The 20,583-nt window shown below is 45.5% G+C and overlaps 1 protein-coding gene across 1 annotated transcript in view; it reads left to right on the top strand.

Annotated features, from left to right (window-relative positions):
* The window catches only part of itga5 (integrin, alpha 5 (fibronectin receptor, alpha polypeptide)), a 45,872-nt gene that overhangs the window by 18,289 nt on the left and 7,000 nt on the right, over positions 1 to 20,583 (top strand). Inside the window, 25 exon segments of the mRNA XM_080764551.1 lie at positions 165 to 265; positions 866 to 989; positions 1,773 to 1,834; positions 1,927 to 1,972; positions 2,085 to 2,210; positions 2,298 to 2,342; positions 2,970 to 3,013; positions 4,164 to 4,220; positions 4,931 to 4,983; positions 5,634 to 5,722; positions 5,725 to 5,841; positions 6,446 to 6,637; positions 6,840 to 6,885; positions 7,021 to 7,134; positions 9,287 to 9,342; positions 9,812 to 9,969; positions 10,583 to 10,720; positions 13,123 to 13,190; positions 14,844 to 14,994; positions 15,252 to 15,344; positions 17,030 to 17,109; positions 17,696 to 17,776; positions 18,195 to 18,300; positions 18,667 to 18,825; positions 19,537 to 19,638. Of these exon segments, the coding sequence (XP_080620677.1) occupies positions 165 to 265; positions 866 to 989; positions 1,773 to 1,834; positions 1,927 to 1,972; positions 2,085 to 2,210; positions 2,298 to 2,342; positions 2,970 to 3,013; positions 4,164 to 4,220; positions 4,931 to 4,983; positions 5,634 to 5,722; positions 5,725 to 5,841; positions 6,446 to 6,637; positions 6,840 to 6,885; positions 7,021 to 7,134; positions 9,287 to 9,342; positions 9,812 to 9,969; positions 10,583 to 10,720; positions 13,123 to 13,190; positions 14,844 to 14,994; positions 15,252 to 15,344; positions 17,030 to 17,109; positions 17,696 to 17,776; positions 18,195 to 18,300; positions 18,667 to 18,825; positions 19,537 to 19,638 (2,408 nt within the window).

The raw sequence follows: 20,583 nt of genomic DNA, 5'->3' as shown, positions 1-20,583 counted from the left end.
GGCCTGTTTTCTGCCAAACGGGGCAGATGTTTTCAAGAGCCTGGGAGACTGACGGGGGAGGGAGGGGGGATGATTAGTCGCCGGGGTCCCAAGTCGACGACATGCATGTTTTGTCAAAGTACTGTCACTCAGTGTTGTTTTTCCTCTTGCCTTCCTTCTCCCAGGGGACCGCAATGTCTCGCTCAATGACACGGACTATCAAGCGGAATTCAAGTCTCACCAATGGTTTGGCGCCACTGTGCGTTCCCACGGCGACACCATTCTGGTAAGGTGACCCTCTGAGAGACCGGGGGTCCTGTGGTGGGTGGTGGGGCCGGTTGGGTGGGGGCATAAAGAGGTTTGCTCCATTGCAACGGGGTTGTGTGTTATGATTTGTTTTCACTCTCTGAAAGCCACCCACATCACGTGGCCCATGAGAAACTTGCGCTTGCCTCTTTTATACAGCAGAACATGTTGTGATGTCATGGAGGTGGACGTGAAATGAATGTGCTTCGGTCAAAGGTCACAGTCAATAGTGTTGTAGTGATTCACACAGTTTTCACTTCCACTCTCGCTTCACTAACCGAGAAGTGCAGTTCCGTGCCGCCCCCCCATGTTACATCAAAGTTGAACCGCCCGTAGCTGGGGTCTCATTGTGTGCTATATGTTGTGTGACCTGGGTTGAGTTAGGTGGTTGCCCTGCTCCAGATGTACCATCGACCTCAGCCTGGATCTCCTCCGGAGTTCAGCGGGGTGTTGTTACAACTGGAAAAACATCATCCACCTATTCTCTTTCTCCCCTAGTGTCCACCTCATACCTCCTATACTCCCATTCCCGCTGGTTCCTTCCCCACATAATCCCCCCCTGCCCTCCCTCCCTTCTCAGGCTTGTGCCCCTCTCTACTCCTGGCGAACCAAACAGGACACGGCCCATTCGGACGCCACGGGAACCTGCTACCTCTCTGTCCATAACTTCACAAAGTTTGTGGAGTACGCACCCTGCCGCACAGGTAACCACTGCAACTCTTCCGAAGTTGTCCGTCCGGTTGTTTTGTTTTTTATCACGCTCTCTTGCCGGAAGGGTCTAATGTGGCGTTTAACGTGACAGCTGTCCATTCCACTGGAAGTTTGGCGTGCGTTCAAATGCTGCACCCATGGGGCAAGACGAAAGGGGATAGTATCGAGTAACAGTTTCCAGAAACATCTTGTAGACAGCCTACAGAAACGCACTCCCAGCCCTCCCAGTTATCGGTAATCAATTATGTCACTTTATATAGACCGAGGCATTCCCCTGCTGTGACAGTAGACAGACGTTGACATTATCTGCAACACCGCTGAGCCGGCACCTGCATATTTATTGGACCATAGGTGACTTATAGATCTGCAACAATGATTGAAATGGATTTTAAGAGACCCATTCATGAGTCATGCATGAGAATTGAAATAAATTATTGTTCTATAAAGTCAGCCTGTCAGGGATTAAGGCAGTCTGTCATGTTGTGGGCATTGAACAACAGTTAACCCATTTTGTGCAGGAACCCCTTTTGGTGTTTTAAACATTGTTATAATTTAGCTATTGAAAAATAGCAGCTCTACAAGCTCATAGCGCGCCAACCGAGTTGCGCGCTACGAGCTTGTAGGTCTGCTATCTTTGAAAAATCGTGAAAATATTTATTTCAGAAAACTAAAGGATTTAGAAGAATTTTTATTATTATTTCGAGGTCAGGCCCAAATGGGTTAATACTTTCATGAATCACTAATGATTTATGAACTGTTTCCTCTCTGTGTTACAGAGTTATTCGGGAGGGCGGGACAAGGCTATTGTCAGGGAGGATTCAGCGCTGACTTCACTAAGGTAAACACAGTTTTTCTTCTGGAACCTTTAAGCGGTTTATTAAAATTATATTTTCTCTTCATTGCCACCAATACCTGAATTCAATCTTACAGGATGGCAAGGTGGTCTTGGGAGGACCTGGCAGCTACTATTGGCAAGGTATGCACAACATAAAAATCTGGACCACTGTCAGAAATCGTAGTGAAGATCATAATAATATTCCTGTCTAGGTACATTCTCAATGATATCTCTTGTTTTTTTTCCCCTGAAGGTCAAATCATCTCCGCAGCCAAGGAGGAGATTATAAAAGCGTACTACCCAGGCTACCTATTGCAGTCTGTGACGGGCCAGGCCGAGACCACACAGGCTCCAGTCAAATATGACGATAGCTACCGAGGTATGATGAACAATTTGCTGACTCAGACACTGCTAAAATATAACAACGCCTCAGCAAGCTAAAGCTATTACCTGTTCTTTGCTGCAGGCTACTCTGTTGCAGTCGGGGAGTTCAGCGGAGATCAGAACGAAGGTAAGGCAAACATGCAGGCCGTACATCTGCACTGCAGACTTTATTATGTGCACGGGTGAAAGCAAATACAAATACACTCATATATGAGTGTATTTGTGTGTGTGTGCGTGTGTGTGCGCGCACGCACACACACACACACACACACACACACACACACACACACACACACACACACACACACACACACACACACGTGTTCGGCAATAATAGCTATGTGTTGCATTGAAAGCGTAGCTATTTTTGGTAAACGTTCCTCCCAGAATAGGGATGCTGGGGGTGGACATTTTAAGTTTTATTGAGATAATATCATTGATCACAATTATTTTTACCACAATAATCGTGATATGCAATTATCAGATCGTCCTATCACACACACACACACACACACACACACACACACACACACACACACACACACACACACACACACACACACACACAGAGTAATCTAATTTATATTTATATTGCACCTGAAATGAACTTGAACTGAACTCACCTGCAATATCTTTTCCTTTACTGCTGAGCTGGAAACACGATTTCTGGAACTCCGAGTTCCAGACTGTTTCGACCTGTGCGATATTTCCCCTACTAAATCTCTGCTCCGTTTCTCTCTTGTGCACCTCTCAGATTTTGTGGCCGGGGTCCCGAAGGGAGTCATGCTTTACGGTTTGGTAAGAAAGCCACATCGTTGCTCATAACTCTGTGAGGAGATTGAGATTTTAGAAGTTAGACTTGGACTTGGTGAACAAATGCAGCATGAAATGGAAAGAATAAATACAGTCTGTATTTATGTATTTGTAATATTTGTTGAGAATAGTTTTTGTGTTGATCAAGGCCATTGACCATATTCGCATAGCATACCCCCCCGAGCATGATTAAAACCCATTTTGGAACCCCTTTTGGTGTTAGCATTATGTTGTAATTTAGCTATTGAAAAATAGCAGATCTACAAGCTCCTCGGTGGTGCGCTACGAGCTTGTAGGTCTGCTATTTATTTAAACTGTCAGGATTTAAGACATTTTTTAAAATCTGATCTCAGGTCAAAATACGTTAAAGAACCACCATTCTACTGTGTGTTAGAATCTGATCTCAGGTCAGAATGGGTTAAGAGCAGAACGGCCACCGTATGAATATGGTCAATGAGAGATTATGCTGAAGTAAAATTACAGTATATTACTGAGGTACTTTTCATTGTTCGTTGTATGCTGCAGTTGGTTGGTTCTCATTGACATCTCACAGGCTGCATCATTGGTATATTTTCCTTTATAAAGCCATTCTTGGTGGCTTACATTTCCTCCAAATTTAATTAGGTAAAAAATTTGTCTAAATCTCACATCAAATGCCTGGCTACGGTGTGTAGTGCCAGGCTTCGAATCTGAGGGGGGTAAAAAAGTGTCTTGCTTTCTTTGGCCCCTGGTCGTGGAATGACCTGCAGCTCACACTCAAATTGGCCTTGAAAGTTCCTTTGAGAAGTTTCTAAAGGATCATCTTAAATGCACAGTCCAACACCTGCACATGTTCGGGTGTGTGCTAGCCTTTGCATAGCCCCATATATTTATGTTTTTCTGTTTTAAAATGTACTTTGTGTATGTGTTCTGTGCACAATGTATTGTGCCCAGTCATTGTTAGTGTACCATTGTTGGAAATTTGTTGTATACTGTACTTTATATAGGTTTCTTGAGGTATGTCATGGATGCATTATTTGGCTGTTCATTTTACGATGTAGCATTGAAGTGTAAATTGCCAGTTCTCTCTCTTTTTACTGGTTAAATAAAATAAATAAAGAAAAGGTTTTCACCATATGTGTCTGTTGTCTCACAGGTGTCTATTCTGAACGGCAGTGATCTGAAGTCCATGATTAATTACACTGGTGAGCAGGTGAGTCAAACGGGTCCCATCTACTACTATCCAAAGTGTTTCCGAGGCCCAGTACACGCGTGTTACGATAAGTTGGTTTCTCATGAGAACTCATCATTTTGTTGAATTAACAGAAGCAGAAATACTGCAATTCCCTTTACCATAATATTACACCCATATTCAAGATGTTTTGTGATATACCGTAAAGCTCAATTATGGAAGAAAAGTACAGCGGCAATTTTGTATAAATGGTTCTGGGAGTGGAGCGAGCGAGCGTGCTGGTTTTAACAATGCAGATTGGTTCAGCTGAATAAATAAAATTATGCGTGTCTATGTGCTTTCCTCCTAAGTCTGGGAATTCAGGCTGCTTCTGCACCCTCTGTTCTGCAGGCTCAAGTTTTACGTCTGCTAATTGTAACAATGGAATGAACAGAGCTGTAACAGGCCAGCATCAAATTAAGACCCCATGCTCCACAACTGAATTATTCACCCAGCCCATTTTAAAAGCCTTAAACGGAGGGGCATGCAGTGCACAAGATTTTCCTTTTTTTTTTTATATATATACAAGCAATGGATCAGAATCATAGACGAGCTAGAGTTTTAGGGTCGCGTGACTGTTATGCATAAACAAAGAACAAAAATGAAGCTTTGATGTAAACGATGCTTTCAGTTGATATGAATTTCAATGAGGACGGTCATGTTAATGTGAGCGACAATGGTTGTTTTCACAGATGGGATCATATTTTGGCTACGCTGTGGCGACAACCGACATTAACAGCGATGGGTGAGTAGGAGGCTTTTTCTCTCTCTGTCTCTGTCTCTGTCTCTGTCTCTGTCTCTCTGTCTCTCTGTCTCTCTGTCTCTCTCTCTCTGTCTCTGTCTCTCTCTGTCTCTCTCTCTCTCTCTCTCTCTCTCTCTCTCTCTCTCTCTCTCTCTCGTTCTCTCCACTGGAACGCTGTCTCTCTCACTTTCACTGGTATCAGTCTCTCCTGGCTCCGCGTCGAATGTTATCAACCAGATGTTCTTATCAAGACCATGCAACCGAGGCCAGTATGGACATTTCCTACATATTGATAGTTGTTGTTGTTTTCAGCCATTGTCCGACATCGTGTTTGGCATGTTGTCCGACTACTAACCCTAACCTAAGTCTTAATTTCATTTCAGTAAACATAAAGCGAAGTTGTTTCATAGTGCAGTTTCACTATGTTTTCACGTCGGCGGCAGTCATGTCCTAGTCGCCTACTCGCGGTAGGCAGTATCTAGGCAGTATCTATAGGAATGTCCATACTGGCTGCATCTCGATAAGAACATACTGGTGATTATGGGTTGATTAACATTCGAAGCAGGTGTGCACCAGGAACATTTAAGCCATTGTGAAGTTTTGGGTCTCAACCATTTATTTGTGTCACCACCCCTACACCCCCATGTCTTCAGGCTGGCTGACCTTCTAGTGGGGGCTCCCATGTTCATGCTGAGGGGCTCCGGCGGGCGTCTGGAAGAGATGGGCCGGGTCTACGTCTACATGCAACGCGGCCCCTGAACCTGGAGCCCAGCCTGCCTCACCTGACGGGCACCGAGGCCTACGGGAGGTTTGGCAGCACCATAGCACCCCTGGGAGACCTGAACCAGGACGGCTTCAACGGTACGAAACAGTGCTGTGGAGGAATGGGACAAGAAACATTATCTTTTTACCCTGTTTTATTCATGGAGAACATTCTAAAGCATGATATACTCCGTTGTACATTTGTGTCCCATCACTCCCATGCCGCAAATAGTACATCAAAAAACTCATGAGGCTTTATTTTTTATATTTTTTATATAATATAAATATAATTTATTGACATTATTTTTAAATTTTTATGAAACATTACAGTTATAGCTTGTTAATTTAAATGTCCGGAAAAAACATAACAGATACACAAATACAATACAAATACAATGACAACTAATAAATTAAAAATACAATCATAACAAACACAACTCAACAATCAAAAACGGATACGGTCCCCATTTTCCTCCCCACATTACTGTGGATTATCTAACATGTCCTAATGGATGGCTGTTCATAAAATGCATGAACTGTCCCCATATTTCTTGAAAGTCATCAGATTTCCCTTTAATGGCTAAAGTGAGAGACAGTTTCTCATGAGGCATTTTAAGTCGGTCGATCCGCTATTTTTGGCTGCAAGACACTGTCCATGTGACCAAGTCTAAATCAGGCTCAACTGTACTCTCTACTTCTGTAGATGTAGCCATCAGCTGTCCGTTTGGAGGCGAGAACCAGCAGGGGTTGGTCTTCATCTATAACGGCTACTCTGGCGGACTCCGCGACACGCCGTCTCAGGTGATCGCAGGCCAGTGGGCTTCGGGGGTGATTCCTGCCAGCTTTGGATTTGCTCTCCGAGGAACCAAGGACCTGGACATGAACGGGTACCCAGGTGAGCAGGTCTTTTAGAAGATGGCTATTTAGTCTTTTATCCTTCTTCTACATCCCGACAGTTTTCTAAAAAAGCTATGTTTCTATGTCAGTCGTTCTTCGAAAATAGCAGACCTACAAGCTCGTAGCGCACCACTCGGTGGCGTGCTATGAGCTTGCTATTCTTCAATAGCTAATCTTGGCTCTTTTACTCATTTCCTTAGATCTCATTGTCGGTGCTTTTGGCGTCGACAAGGCGGTCCTCTATAGGTATGTTCTTCTGAAATGTTCACATTCACAATTATTAATTATTCATAAAATGAACACTCTTTTTGCTCTGCTGCCGTACAATTTTAAAGTGATGATGCGACCTCCTCGGTACATGTTCTGTTCTGTTACCCACAGATCCCGCCCAATAGTAAACACCAGCGCCTCCCTGCAGGTTTACCCCACTATGATCAATCCGGAGGAGAAGACGTGCGTGGTCAACAGCGACAATGACAGCATTCCAGTTTCCTGGTGAGTGTCCAGGGATTCCTTTCCTACACTCTAGTATAGTGGTTCCCAAACCTTTTTTAGGTCAAGTCTATATGTTTGCCTGGCACCCAAACTAGTGAAAATAGCAGATCTACAAGCTCAAAAAAGGTTGTGCGTAACCCACAAAAGGGTCAGTGCTCTAGTAGCTGAGGCTCTCGAGTCTGATTTATGCATCGTCGTACGATTGTGTCACGACTCGCGACACGTGCCGAAAGTAGCTTGTTTCAATTAGCAAGTAGCAATTTCTGATGCGGCACTCTGGCGTGCGTCAAAGTTATAAATTAAGCTTGTCATGCTATAGCGTGACAGCACATGTTCTGGTGCAAGTACCCGATTGTCTTTGGGTGCATTCAGAACAGTGTGTGGATATTCTCTCTTCTCTATTGCTTTTCTTTATCCAGCACCTGCGTGTGCATTCACTTGGACTTCATGTTCTGGGACCCACCTAACGGCAGAACAGCATGGGGTTCCCTGAATCTCGCACGCATAAACCCGCTCGATCCTAAGATCAACAGACACGTTACTTGTTCATTCTTTTTGCAGGCGGTCACGTCTTATCTGCCGACCTATTTTCACAGCGGGAAAGGAGCAATGAAATAACGCACTGAATAACGGCATTGTCAGCATTTTTTTTGTTTTTGCCCTGCTGGCAATGTGCACAGTGTTCATTTTGCAGCAACACTGAACAGGGAAAGGAAACAGACTCGGCCCGGTCTATATGGTTGACACCATGCTTGTGCGTCTGCTACACCCCCCCCCCCCCCCCCCCCCCCCCCCCCCCACACACACACACACACACACACACACACACACACGCATCTATCCAGGTCCCCAGTCCATAAAGGAAACTCTTGTATACACACATGTGTCTTGATTACGCTATGTTGCCTGGTGATGGGGTGGGGGGGCGGGGGGGTTGAAAGGAGGGAGGAAGGGAAGGAAGGAGGAGCCAGAAGGTTCTGCCGTTGCTTTGAATGAGATATTGTTTGGTTGGTGGAACACAGCTGGAAAACATCAGGCCACGCAGATGTGTGTGTGTGTGTGTGTGTGTGTGTGTGTACATGCACATCCATACTCATACCTAAACGGACACAGGAGCACATAGACACACACTGCAAACTGTGTTTATTCAACTTGAATTAACACTCCTGATTTCACTATGCAACACTAGATAATATGACCCCTCCATGCTGCACATGAACTTATTGCTACTCCTTCCAAAGAAGTCCTCCATTTGCCCTTTGTCTTTCTTTGTCTCGTTTTTCACTTCCTCTTTTCCCGATTTTCCTTCACAAGAATTTTAATTCCCCCCCCCCCCCCCCCCCCCCCCTTTCTTTCTGTCCACGATTTCCTCTCATTTTGGAGTGCGGGGTCCCCTAGTGAAGGGGTTTGTTTTTGGGGGGGGGGGGGTGTGGGGGTGGGGTTGCTGTCTCTTGGACAGCGTGTTGTATGGCTGATGTCATGGGAGAGAGAGAGAGAGAGCTACAGGCCGACCGGGCCTTCGCTGAAATGCGAGACGTCGCCCAATTTCACCCTTCTTAAACATTCCTTTGTTTAGAGTGGAGTGGGCTGGGTTTTTAGTGGGAGATACACCAATTTATCGGCCCGGGCCAGCCGGAGAGAGCTGGCAGAGGCCAGCATATCGCTGCCACATTCCGACGTTACAGTTTCAAAGTTGGTCACCATTTTCCCATTACGCCACATGTCTTGTTATGCCAGGCATGTAAACGAGCCTGCACTGACATCATTCATGGTGTTTAGGAGGGGCTGTGTTTGTGTATTGGGGGGAGAAATGGAGAATGAATTGGGTTTGAGAGAGAGGGGGAAAGTCGGGAGTCAAGCATAATTTATGACATTTCTTTAAAGATTTATTTTGGGGCTTTATGCCTCTTTATTATATAGATAGAACAGTAGGCTGACGAAATGGGGAGTGACACAGCAAAAGCTGTCGGGATTGGGACTCGAACCCGCGACACGGTGACTCTGTCAGGTCACATTGTAGCCTAGGTGCCTGGACCGCTACGCCTGCGGTTCAGGCCATTTATGGCCATCTTTAACTGCTTTTCGAGCTAAAATGTCGCATGGTCCGAAATCCCTTATTTCAACGTGTCTCGTCTCTTCTGTCCAACAACAGCGTCAACCTGAGTTTCTGCCTGTCTGCAGAGGGGAAGTTCCTACCAGACTACCTCGGTGAGACATTTTTCTTTTTGTTTTTTTTAATTTCCACATCTGCTCTGTATTACATACGGGAGAACTTGTCACATGGTCACAAAACGGCAATTTATAAACCTGTAGCAACGTGTAAGCAGAGGCCCTCCTGGAATAAGGTGACGTAGCTTTTGGACTGCGTTGTGAGGGATGTGAGTGCCGTGCTCCTAAGTCCTGATATCTGCTCCGATTCACCAGGCCCCCCCTATCAATCCTATAGTCATTTCATTTAATTACTCCTCTTATGTGCCTGCCATTATGCTTCAGCTACATTGATTGCATTGTCAGTTTGATTCAGAGTAGCTGCGGAAGGTCTTTACAAAACCCTGTCATTATGTGACTGGAGCACATTTATCATGCCATGAATGCTCATTTGTGTGCGCGTGTGTGTGTGTGTGTGTGTGTGTGTGTGTGTGTGTGTGTGTGTGTGCGTGTGCATACTGTGTTCCAGACTTCCAGGTGGAGGTGCAGCTGGATAGTCATAAACCTAAACAGAAGGGCGCCGTGAAGAGAGCTCTGTTCTTGGACACGCAGCAGTCGTCGTTCCAGGAGAGCGTGAGGCTGTACCACGGCGAGAAGTCATGTCGGGAACTCAAGATCTACCTACGGGTGCGTCTTTAAGTCTTTCATAATAAGCTTCCCTCGTCCCTTGACGTGTTGTACAATGACAGTACGATCTTTTAGGCAAGCAAAGACAATTCCTAGAAGTAATGGACCACAATGGTGATTTTTCTACTGATGATCTACTGGGCTGGTTAAACAAAAAAAAAAAAGTCCAATCTAGATGGTAGAGTATGTTAATACAATGTAACTTATACAATCAGGGTGGTTGTATTTGGTCTCTCTGCTCTTCCATTGAGACATTTAGATCCTGTGTCTAGGTTGGACACGACCTTTGACACAATCCCGTTTTTGGTTTGACACAAATTGAATGACACAAATTGAAATTCTCCCCTGGGTACAAAATTCAGCACGCGCGCGCAGGAGACCCGTGTTCAAATCCCGGGTTAGAAACGTGAAAGTTACATGGAACAGCTTAACGGGTTGTGAGCCCAAGACGTCCACAGACGTCCTGGGAAATCCCACTATGTAGTGCCCAAGACGAAATGTAAAAAAAAAAGAATGTAAAAAGTGGGCACCCTGGGTTACTATTTTGAAAGGGTTGTGTGTTCACACAATGTATTAATAAACTCTGTGTTTGTGTGTCTGTGGTTAACTACAGGATGACAAGGAGTTCAGGGACAAGCTCTCTGCCATCTATGTTGCATTGAACTTCAGCCTGGATCCCAATGCTGCTGTTGACTCCCATGGCCTGCGGCCCATCCTCAACTACCAGACCACCAGCCTCCTTGAGCAGAAGGTACTTTATGAGTATGATATGAGAGAAGAATGGCCGCCGTATGAATGTGGTTCATGTGCGAGAGGTGCTGAAACTGTGAGTTACACTCTATTCACCCTGTGCTGAGGGGTAATGATAATCACAGTTGGCCAACCACCGCCCCAATCACCGACTGCTCCGCTGGGATGGGGTCCAGAGTGTCTGGAAAGCCGTTTTCGACACGAAAATGTGAGGCATGTGTAGTGTAGAGCGGAGAGCATTCTTTGACTGCCCTGCTAGGAATTGCTCTCGAGCGAGGGTTCGGCTGCGTAACAGTTCGCAGGAGGCTCGTTCCAGACGAGGAGGGTTAGTAGATATTTCTGGGTGGGGCACACAAGGCAGGCCATTTTACCCATCTGGTTGAGATTTGTTGGCATTTGGCCAGTTTTCCTCTGGTAGTGAGCGGGGGCTCAACGTGTGGGCCTCCTTTTCAGCTGTGGCGCAGCGTGCACCATATGTGAGTTCAACAATAACCACTGGATCGGAGTACTTTGGGGAAAGGCAACGAGGTTATGCTGCACTTTTCAGTTTCTCTCCTATATGTCTGTCGTTTTCCTCTAGGATCTGGCCTGAACCCTGTCATTGGTGTCCCCTCAGAAATAGCAAAAGCTGGTGTATTGCTGATCCAAGGCCTTGAGACCCTGAGCTAAAAATGTAGTCCCTAGTTGAAACCTGGAAAAACCATTGCAGTTTTTTGAAGGGGGAACCCCCACAGTTGTATATTTGAGTATACAGAAGGTTGGGTGCAGTGCAAAGCTGCCAACATATTTGATGAAACTCTCTTTGGGCGAGTACAAATGTAACTGTGTGTAAAACAGAGAAGGGTAGCCTTGATCAGACCCGGGAAGCCTTTTTGATTCCTTCATATCACTGAAAATGTGTGGTTGGGCCTCGCAGCAAAAGTTCTCACACCCTCCGGTGTTGAGTGGCACTGAGAGATCATCGAAGCAATTCAGCACAGTTGTTGCCCTCTCTTAATATAATTCACTCCACATGTCTCTGCAAGAGAGCAGAAATATTCTGACAGCTCCATAAAATTCCACGCTGAGAAAGTCCGGAGTAAAATTCCTTGCACGGCCAATGAGCCAGCCAAGGCATACATTTAATACGAAAAAACCAGGAACGCTCACACTTTTGTTCACCATCGATAACTGGTAAAAAGGGCTGACATTATTGCACAATGACCCCATTGTTCTTCAAATGAATGCAACGTGCGTATGACTTTGATTAATTGATTCCTGGTGCGACGTCATTAGTTTTTCATAACGCTAGCATGTGCAAGCAGCACATGCTAGCGTTCAGCCTTCTCCTTGTCCATATTTATCTAGTTGTTTGTTGACGTTTAACCAGAGCGACGGCCCAGCGACTCTCGTTTCCCATTCGCCCAGCAGCGGTCCTGCCTGTGTGTGGACCAGTACGGTTTATGGAGTGGAGTTAGCATCGCGGTTACCATGGTGTCCATAATTAGAGCCCACGGAGGTTGTAATAACAGAGGAGGTGCTTGGCTCTCTCTAATCTCCTCCTCCATTTCTATTTATTATCGTCGTCGTCGTCGTCGCAGCCGTGTCACAATCGCACCAGGAAGCAATTTAACCGCTCGGCAGGGCTTTCCCTGCCACGGCCGGCGGCCCTGCCACACGTTCAGCGGTCATCTCCGCCCCCTCGTCACTCCCACCCACCGTTCCGTTACAGATATTCCATGTCTCGGTAGGTAGGTGCCCCCTCGTGACTTCAGGCTTCTCCCTCTCCGTAAGATCACTATGCACGCTGTGCTGTGGTCGGCTGGGGTGGTGTAGCATGTGGTGGACGTGTGGCTTGCCGCACGGCACAACTGATGTGGACGTCGGCGAGCTGGGGCTGGTGGCTTTGTGGCCAGCTCCGTGACAGCCTTCAGGCTGTATCTCTGGGCCTTATGACTGGAGATAAACACTCCCCTCATTTTCCCCTCTGTCCTCTTTTACGACACACTTAGAAAGCACGAGTGTGTGTCTGTGTGTGTGAGTGTGTAGGTAAATCTGGGTCAAGGCAGTACGTCTGTCTGTCATCGGCTCGCTGAGTCGATCATCGTCCCCCTGAGCAATACGAGCGTTGTTAACCGCGGAGGTGTACATGTCTGATGTGCAGTGATGACACCTTGTTAAAACGGAACAGGGGTAGAGGAGATGGAATGTATTAGTCATTGTACCACATGTCCCATCCTGCGGCAGTACGCTTATTTGTCTGCTTTAAAAAAAAATGCCTTGTTTACCTTGGGCCCAATTCAATTAATGTGTGCAAAAAGGTTGAATATTTGTATAAATTGGATCTATGTTCATTGTTTAGACAGCCCTGTAGTCCCTGTTGTTTAAGAAAATGTTTTATTTGTGCCAATGTGCATCTTTCAGACCCAGATACTGCTGGACTGCGGCGAAGACAACATCTGTGTTCCTGACTTGAAGCTGGAAGTTCACGGGTGAGTCCATTCATTTCCTCATATTTCTATGATCCCAGAGTGTTCTGATCTCAGGAAATAATACTGGATCGCTTTGGATAATATGCAGTAACAGACACTGAACTTTTGACCTCTCGTGGCACGGTTATATACATATACGTGTGTATACACACACACACACACACACACACACACACACACACACACACACACACACTTTCTTTTTTTTTAATCAAGAAATCTCCCCAAAATTGAGATTCCTGGGTTAAACAGCTACAGTGCTGTACAGGAGTTGGAGGTGTAAACAGGAAGCAGCTCTGTTCTACGGGTGCTTTGATTGTCCGGCAAACTGTTAACCCATTCTGACCTGAGATCAGATTCTAAAAGTGTCTTCGATTTTTCAAAAATAGCAGACCTACAAGCTCGTAGCGCGCCACTCGGTGGCGTGCTATGAGCTTGTAGATCTGCTATTTTTCAATAGCTAAAGCATAACATATTGCTAACACCAAAATGGGTTCCTGTTCAGAATGGGTTAAGGGGAAAAGACGGGAAAGATGAAAGCATGGGAGTAGCGTGCCAGAGAACCAGCCTCTTCTGCCTCTGAAGTTGTGTTATGAGCACCCTGCCACACTTTGCTTTAAGCAATCTGTTAGCATTTTTCTCAAAAAATAACAACCTCCCTGATACTCCCCGCTCTGCCCTGTCATTTTGATTTCACATTTCTATATTTATCTGCCCTACGCCAGCATCTTTTCAATGTATCGCTAATCCATCTCATAGGCAGAAAGCTCTTGCGACTATTAAGGCCTAGTTCTTCTTTAACACAAACTACAGGAGGTGTCACTACAACCATAGCCTGCTTTCTAGTTGCCAGTTGCTTAATGTATCCAGCCTTGGGGGTTGGGTGTATTTTTTTATTTTATTTCAGTGGAATATATATCCATCATTCTCTGCTATGTTATTTTTTAAGAACAAGGTTGAGGTTGAGGTTGTTTTCGTATGTTTAGTATTGTCTTATTTTTTTAAATGGCTGATGCCTGTTTGAATGGATGTCGTTTGAATTCGTAGAATTGCTAGTAGAATATTAGCTTTAAGAATTTGCTCTTTTGCTGCTTTTCCTGTGTTGCTTCATGAGATGGAGCTGTAATTAGAAGCGTCTGTGTGGCCCTCATATGGAATTTCTCATTGTTCCAAGCTGTGGAGGGGTACGGTACGGGGAGGGAGAGATTGGGGAGGGGGGGCGGTAAGTCAGTGAGAGAAAGTGGGAGGGGGAGGTGTTTTACAGTGCTTGTCTGTGCTCTGTTTGCATGTATGACTTTATTGCTACATTGGAAACGTTTTCATTTGAGGGGGAGAGGAGTGGGCTTCCTGAGATTAATCTAGCCGCTGTCTTTTGGGTCATGTCCCATTTCTAAAGCTAAAGCTTGTGTTATGCGCGTGAGACGGAACAGAAAATCACGAAGATTAATTAGTTTTTTAATAATGCGACGATATTATTACACAATCTGTTGTCGGGTCTTGCAAATAACCACATGGTTACTCTATTTTTTATTTTACTTGTGTGTTATATCCTGTTACACCTTTTTTCCAAGTGTATTTGTGAAGAGGCATAACACCGTGTAACCTGACGGTTGACCCTATTCGTAATCAATTTTTGTTTGGTTGGATCCTCAGGGACAGGAAGGAAGTCTACCTAGGAGATGACAACTCGCTGACCTTGACTTTCCACGCCAGGAATGAGGGCGAGGGAGGGGCTTATGAGGCAGAGCTGTATGTGGTGCTGCCCCCTGAAGCAGACTACAGTGGAATAGCACGCAACAATGAGGTGAGTGGAACTGCAAAGTCAAACTCAATTCCTCATATATACTGTACATGCCCTACTACAAACAGAATTGTATACAGTCAGTAGCCACGTTTTAAAGGTCAGGCTGGAGCCTGTTTAAGTCTCTTGTGATATGATTACAGTTTCTAAGTCTTTTGTTGTGATATGATTACATTTTCTAATTCAGTATGAATGACTATATAAAACCTTGAGGCTGTACTGCACCTGAGCCTCCTGTAACAAATCATCTTGTCTTCCAGAGCCTGGCCCAGCTGACATGCAGCTATGAGACAGAGAATCAGACCCGCTACCTCAGCTGTGATCTGGGCAACCCTATGAAGTCTGGCACCAGTGTAAGAATACTACAACACCTTGTACCATTTAATGCTTGGACGGTCAGGCACAGATGTTTTCCTTTGACCCCAATGAGTGAATAGCCATTTCTCTCACCTGCTACTAAACCCAGGGTATTTCCTGGTTGCTTGAACACCCTGGTGAGTGAGTCCAAGGCCTAGTAAACAGGGTTTATAAGAACACTACTTCTGAAAGGTGCGTTATGGTCAAGCGGTCAGCGTGCCTGACTACACACCATTAGCACTTCCTCTGCACAGGAAAGGATTGTGTGTCATTCAGGGGGTTGGATACAGCCAGCACGGAAAGGTCATCCATTTCATAATGTGAGGCAGAGTAGTGACAGGAAAGGGCCTGAACGGCTTGCAGGAAGTTGTCTCTCCGTCACTACCCTGGCTCCCTGCTGGCGAGAGTTCCCCTCTTTAATGGGCCAGTCACGGGCTGGCACCATTTAATGGGTCTGCAGAGTGAAGACTGTCGATTGGATGTTTAATATGAAGCATTAGACATGTATTGTATGTCTCTGACTGTGAGCGAGGGCGTCAATTCTAATTCATATTCCCAGACGGCCTGCGGTTGTAGCTTTGGCTAGACGGTAGGTAGGTGTGATGTGAATCATCTGTAACTCATAAGTGTGTAGGTAGCTGCACATAGACTTGATGATTATACCAATGACTCAAGTGAGCCATGGACCAGCCAACAGTTTTATGGGCGGCATTTACTGTATTTAAATTAGGACTGGGCAATATTGGCAAACTCGAATATCACAATATTGTTGACAAGTTACTTTTAGCAAAATTAAGTGCTTTCACAATCAACAGTAATGCCTAAGTCATAGAAAAGGCAAATAGAAAAGTTAGATCAGTCGAGCAAGTAATCACTTTAATGTAATGCAGCTTTTAAAGACAGGAAAAGACAACACATGCCATATCACCATCAACTTCTACTCGAGTCAAAACGTCTTTCTGTGTCTCTCTCTTTCCCTCTCTTTCATGCACAGGCACATCAAATTAAGCCGTAAAACTCGCTCCACTCAAGCCTCCTGATTACAATTACAGTGCTGAACAAGCTTGTGGTCCGGGTTGTGAAAACAAAAGGGTTATGAAATTAAACTTTGACGAAAGGGCAGCAGAGTGTGCAGATAATACGCTCAGCCTTTCACGTGGACCTGCACAGGTGTACCGCAGCTGCCTGCCAGCCAGCCAGCCAGGCAGCCACCGGGTTCACAGACTGGCTGACCCCAGAGCATCAGAGAATATACAGGGGAGGGGATGAGCAGGGTGGAGAGGAGACGGAAGAGACAGAGCGAGAGAGAGAGAGAGAGAGCAAAGGCACGCATGGCTGTCTGAGAAATCTGGGCCTCCAGGGTATATGCTGTGAAGTAGTTACAGAGACACTATGTTGGCCATCACTGTCACACGCTGAATGGGACTTTTCAGCACTTGTTCTATACTGCTCCCATGCTCACTTTCTGCAGTTGCAATTACTGCTCCCAAGCTCACTTTCTGCAGTTGTAATTTGGGCACAGTCTGCTAACTTCTACTCCTTTATTCAGCATTTTGGCAGGTTATAAATGGGATTATTCCGTCTGGTTTAGAGGTCTGTGTGATGATGGAAGAATCTAGTCTTGGCATCATGAGCGTGATTGCGCTGATGATTGACGATAACATTAATATCTTCATTGCAGCTCTGGGCCGGCCTGCGCTTCACAGTGCCACGACTGAAGGACACGCGCAAGACGGTGCAGTTTGAACTCCAGATCCGCAGGTAGGAGGACTTGGCTGGGAACGTATGCTGTAGTGATGCTTCCTGTGGGTGTGGTGTTCCTAGAAATGAAAAAGAGTGCACACTGTTGTTAGCTCCGACTGTTTATTGCAGATCTACGTTTCAATCCCTGATATGGTATATAATCCCTGATTATATACTATATATATAATAATAACATATCCGACAAAGATGGTTTGAAATGTTGATCTGTAATAAAAAAGAATCACGCCCGTATGAAGTGAGGCGCGCTCTTTGTTATCATCATAAATCATCTCATTCTGGCACAATCACAATTTGCGTCTCACTTTTCCGTCTTCAATATTGTCTTCAGTGTTTGTGTTTACACAAACCCGGAAAGCTGGGCATAGGAGGGGCTAGCGCCCCTCAACAATGGTATCTAACAACAGTGTTATGCTTATTTTCTGTTTGTCCTGTACCTGATCACCATCGTAGTGTATGTGCATGGCATGCTCTACATTCCTTATTTTGTGTCCCAGGACCAACGGCAATAATTTGCCTTGTAAACCCATCTATTTTCTTTTTATCGTGTAATTTTAACAACGATTGAATTTGCTCCTTTTCACAGCAAAAATGAAAATAATTCCCATAGTGAGGTAGTTCCCTACAAGCTGGAGGTGGTGGTTGAGGCTGACGTTATCCTGCAAGGGTGAGTGTTCCCGTTAGATGTCCCTTATTTGGGTTTGGAAGTTGGGGGAATTGACTAAGCCTTAAAGTGTGCGAGTGTGCACCTGCCTAGTAGGGGGATACATTTATTTAAACCCATTTAGGCACGCCACTCGGTGGCGTGCTATGCGCTTGTAGATCTGCTATTTTTCAATAGCTAAAGTATAACATAATGCTTAGTTAAAACACCAAAAGGGGTTCCCGTCTATAATGGGTTATGTCATATTTTGAGAACGGCCATGTTTTAAACGGGTGTCGTGACCTCAAAAACGCATTTTCTGTTTTTGTTCTGGGGATACATAATACTTAACAATATCACAATACACTCCCTTTAAGTTCCTTATTTTAATGCCAACCCCACACTGCAGTCCTTCCTTACATCCCCATTTCTCTTTTTAAAGTGTGTCCCGGCCAGATAAGGTATTCTTCCCGCCAGCAAACTGGAAGGTGACCAAAAGCCATCAGGTGGAGCAGGACATCGGCCCTTCCGTGGAGCACATCTATGAGGTAATCAGCCAGGAAGCTCCTCCATGTCTCCGTCTGTTAGGCTGTACAGAACCATCAGGGCTGAGCAGATAGGGTTATAATAAAGCAGATCCCATCCATCATGCTGCAATGCCGAGTTCACCACAGTTACAAAGGAGATCTTTGTGTATAAGCAGTAAGCACAGCTGACTTCACAGAATGACAAAAAAAAAACCCCAAGGAAGATGTTTTCCAGATACAGTGATTTATTAGTGTTCCGTACTTATCAACTATTTCTCGGGAGAACTCGCAGAGCAGCACTTAATGTGTTTGTCTATTTCATAATTTCCCTTTCCTCCCTGTGACCTTGCTCTCTCTATCTCTCTCTCTCTCTCTTTTCTCTCTCAGCTGGTGAACAACGGTCCCAGTCAAATCAGCCACACCCTGCTTCAGCTGCATTGCCCCCTCAATCTGCAGGGTCATCGCCTCCTCTACCCCCTGGAGTACTCCACAACAGGACCCCTCAACTGTACCACCAACCACACTATGAACTACCTAAACCTCAAAGTAAATACACACGCGCACACACACTCGCACGCCACGTCTGAGGGTCAAATGAGGCTAGGTCCAGCTGTGTCTTGTGTGACGGCTCGCGTCATAGACGAGAGCAGTGAAGATGGTTCTAATCCACCGTGTGATTCACAGATGGGCTCTCCCACTAGTGAGCTCCACACCCACCTTCTCCTCCCTGCCTCACAGCCCCACCCAAGACACTCTCCCCACCGCCTGCTTTGAAGTCCTATAGCTCTTCGCTACACGCGGCACAGCTTGACGAACCACCCACTTCACCAACGATACACTCCCTGCTAGTCTTTTGACATCAGACGATGTGCCATGTTGTAGGGTCGGGTTTATGTGGGCAAAAGGGCTCCTGGTGTAGTTGTTTGTTTTTTTTTGTTTTGTATTTGAAGCCAGCCAGATGCCGAGTTTAAGGCTTGAGTTGGTTGTGTGTTCTGTCTTATATTTATGCCCAAGTGAAGTGTTAAGTACAGTGCGCTTCCAACGGGAACCCCATGTGGAGAAGAACGCACATGCTTCAGATTAATGCTAACATTAGGTCTTCTATTGACAGAGAGGGTGGCGTGCTCTTCTGCCTGTGAGGTCAGTGTCTATGTTGGCCTAATGGTGTGTGTGTGTGTGTGTGTGTGTGTGTGTGTGTGTGTGTGTGTGTGTGTGTGTGTGTGTGTGTGTGTGTGTGTGTGTGTGTTTTCTCCTCAGCTTCAACAGACCTCCACAGAGCTGCCTCCTGTCCTCGCGCTGCAGGCCCATGAGCACCACGTTGAGAAGAGGGACGTCCAGCTGGCTCAGTTGACTAATCTGGTGAGAGACCTGTGATTCATGGGATATACATAAATACACATACGTAATGGTGTTCTCAACGCCCTCCGCGCCATTGGCGTAGATCAATCGTCAATTGAAGCCAAATATTTAATACTACGCTTACCGCTTATTGGTGTAGAGTTGTAGACCAATGGCAATTGTGCTTTTATAGCGCTTCCGATCGATCAAGCCATAATGCTACTTGCGTTAGCATCGGCACCTGTTGTCATGACAATGGGTCGCCCATCTTAGATTGTCCTCGCCATAATATTCCATTCTATCTGTTTCTTTCAACCGCCTGTATCTCCTATTCCTTGTCCCAGATGGCATTTTTGGTCAAAACAACGTTTCTTTGACAGCACAGAGCCGACGATGTGGAGCCCTCCAGTAGATCCATCTTATAAACGAGTCCTGTCCATGACCCGTTTAGCTCCCTAGTTTATTCTCACTTCCGGAAGTCTGGAAATGTGGCTTTTCCAAATAAGAGCTCAACTGGGAAAAAATGCTGGCGTGAATTATTAGATCATAATTTAATCAACAAATGCTAGAGCTGTAAGTGTTAATTTCTGTCCAGCTTCTGCTCGCTCCTTTTAAAATACCTCGCATTGGTATAGGAATGAAACTTTCAGGCCAGGTTTGAACTCTAATGCAATACAGTAGGTGACAGAAAGGTCGCAGATTAGTGTAATAAATGTCATTATACAGTTCAAACGGTGATTCTATCACATTGGATAGCAATCGATTAGGGTAGAGGGTGAGACTCGAATCAACGGGGTCGAAACCATACATTTCTCTGGGCAGCCCCGAAGTCAAGTGTGTTTTAGGTCTGGAACTATTTTGGTGGTACTAGCCCCTTTTCTTTTTTTTTACACAAGGCTCCCGGGATAGGATAATTAGGTTATGATGTCGTTAAAGGGGTGGGGTCAAGAGGGCGCGCGGTGGGTC

Source organism: Protomyctophum bolini, assembly GCF_963924005.1.
Source record: "Protomyctophum bolini genome assembly, chromosome: 5".
Taxonomy (NCBI): Eukaryota; Metazoa; Chordata; class Actinopteri; order Myctophiformes; family Myctophidae; genus Protomyctophum; species Protomyctophum bolini.
The sequence above is the reverse complement of the archived record's forward strand: the minus strand, read 5'-3'. Positions and strand labels throughout refer to the sequence as shown.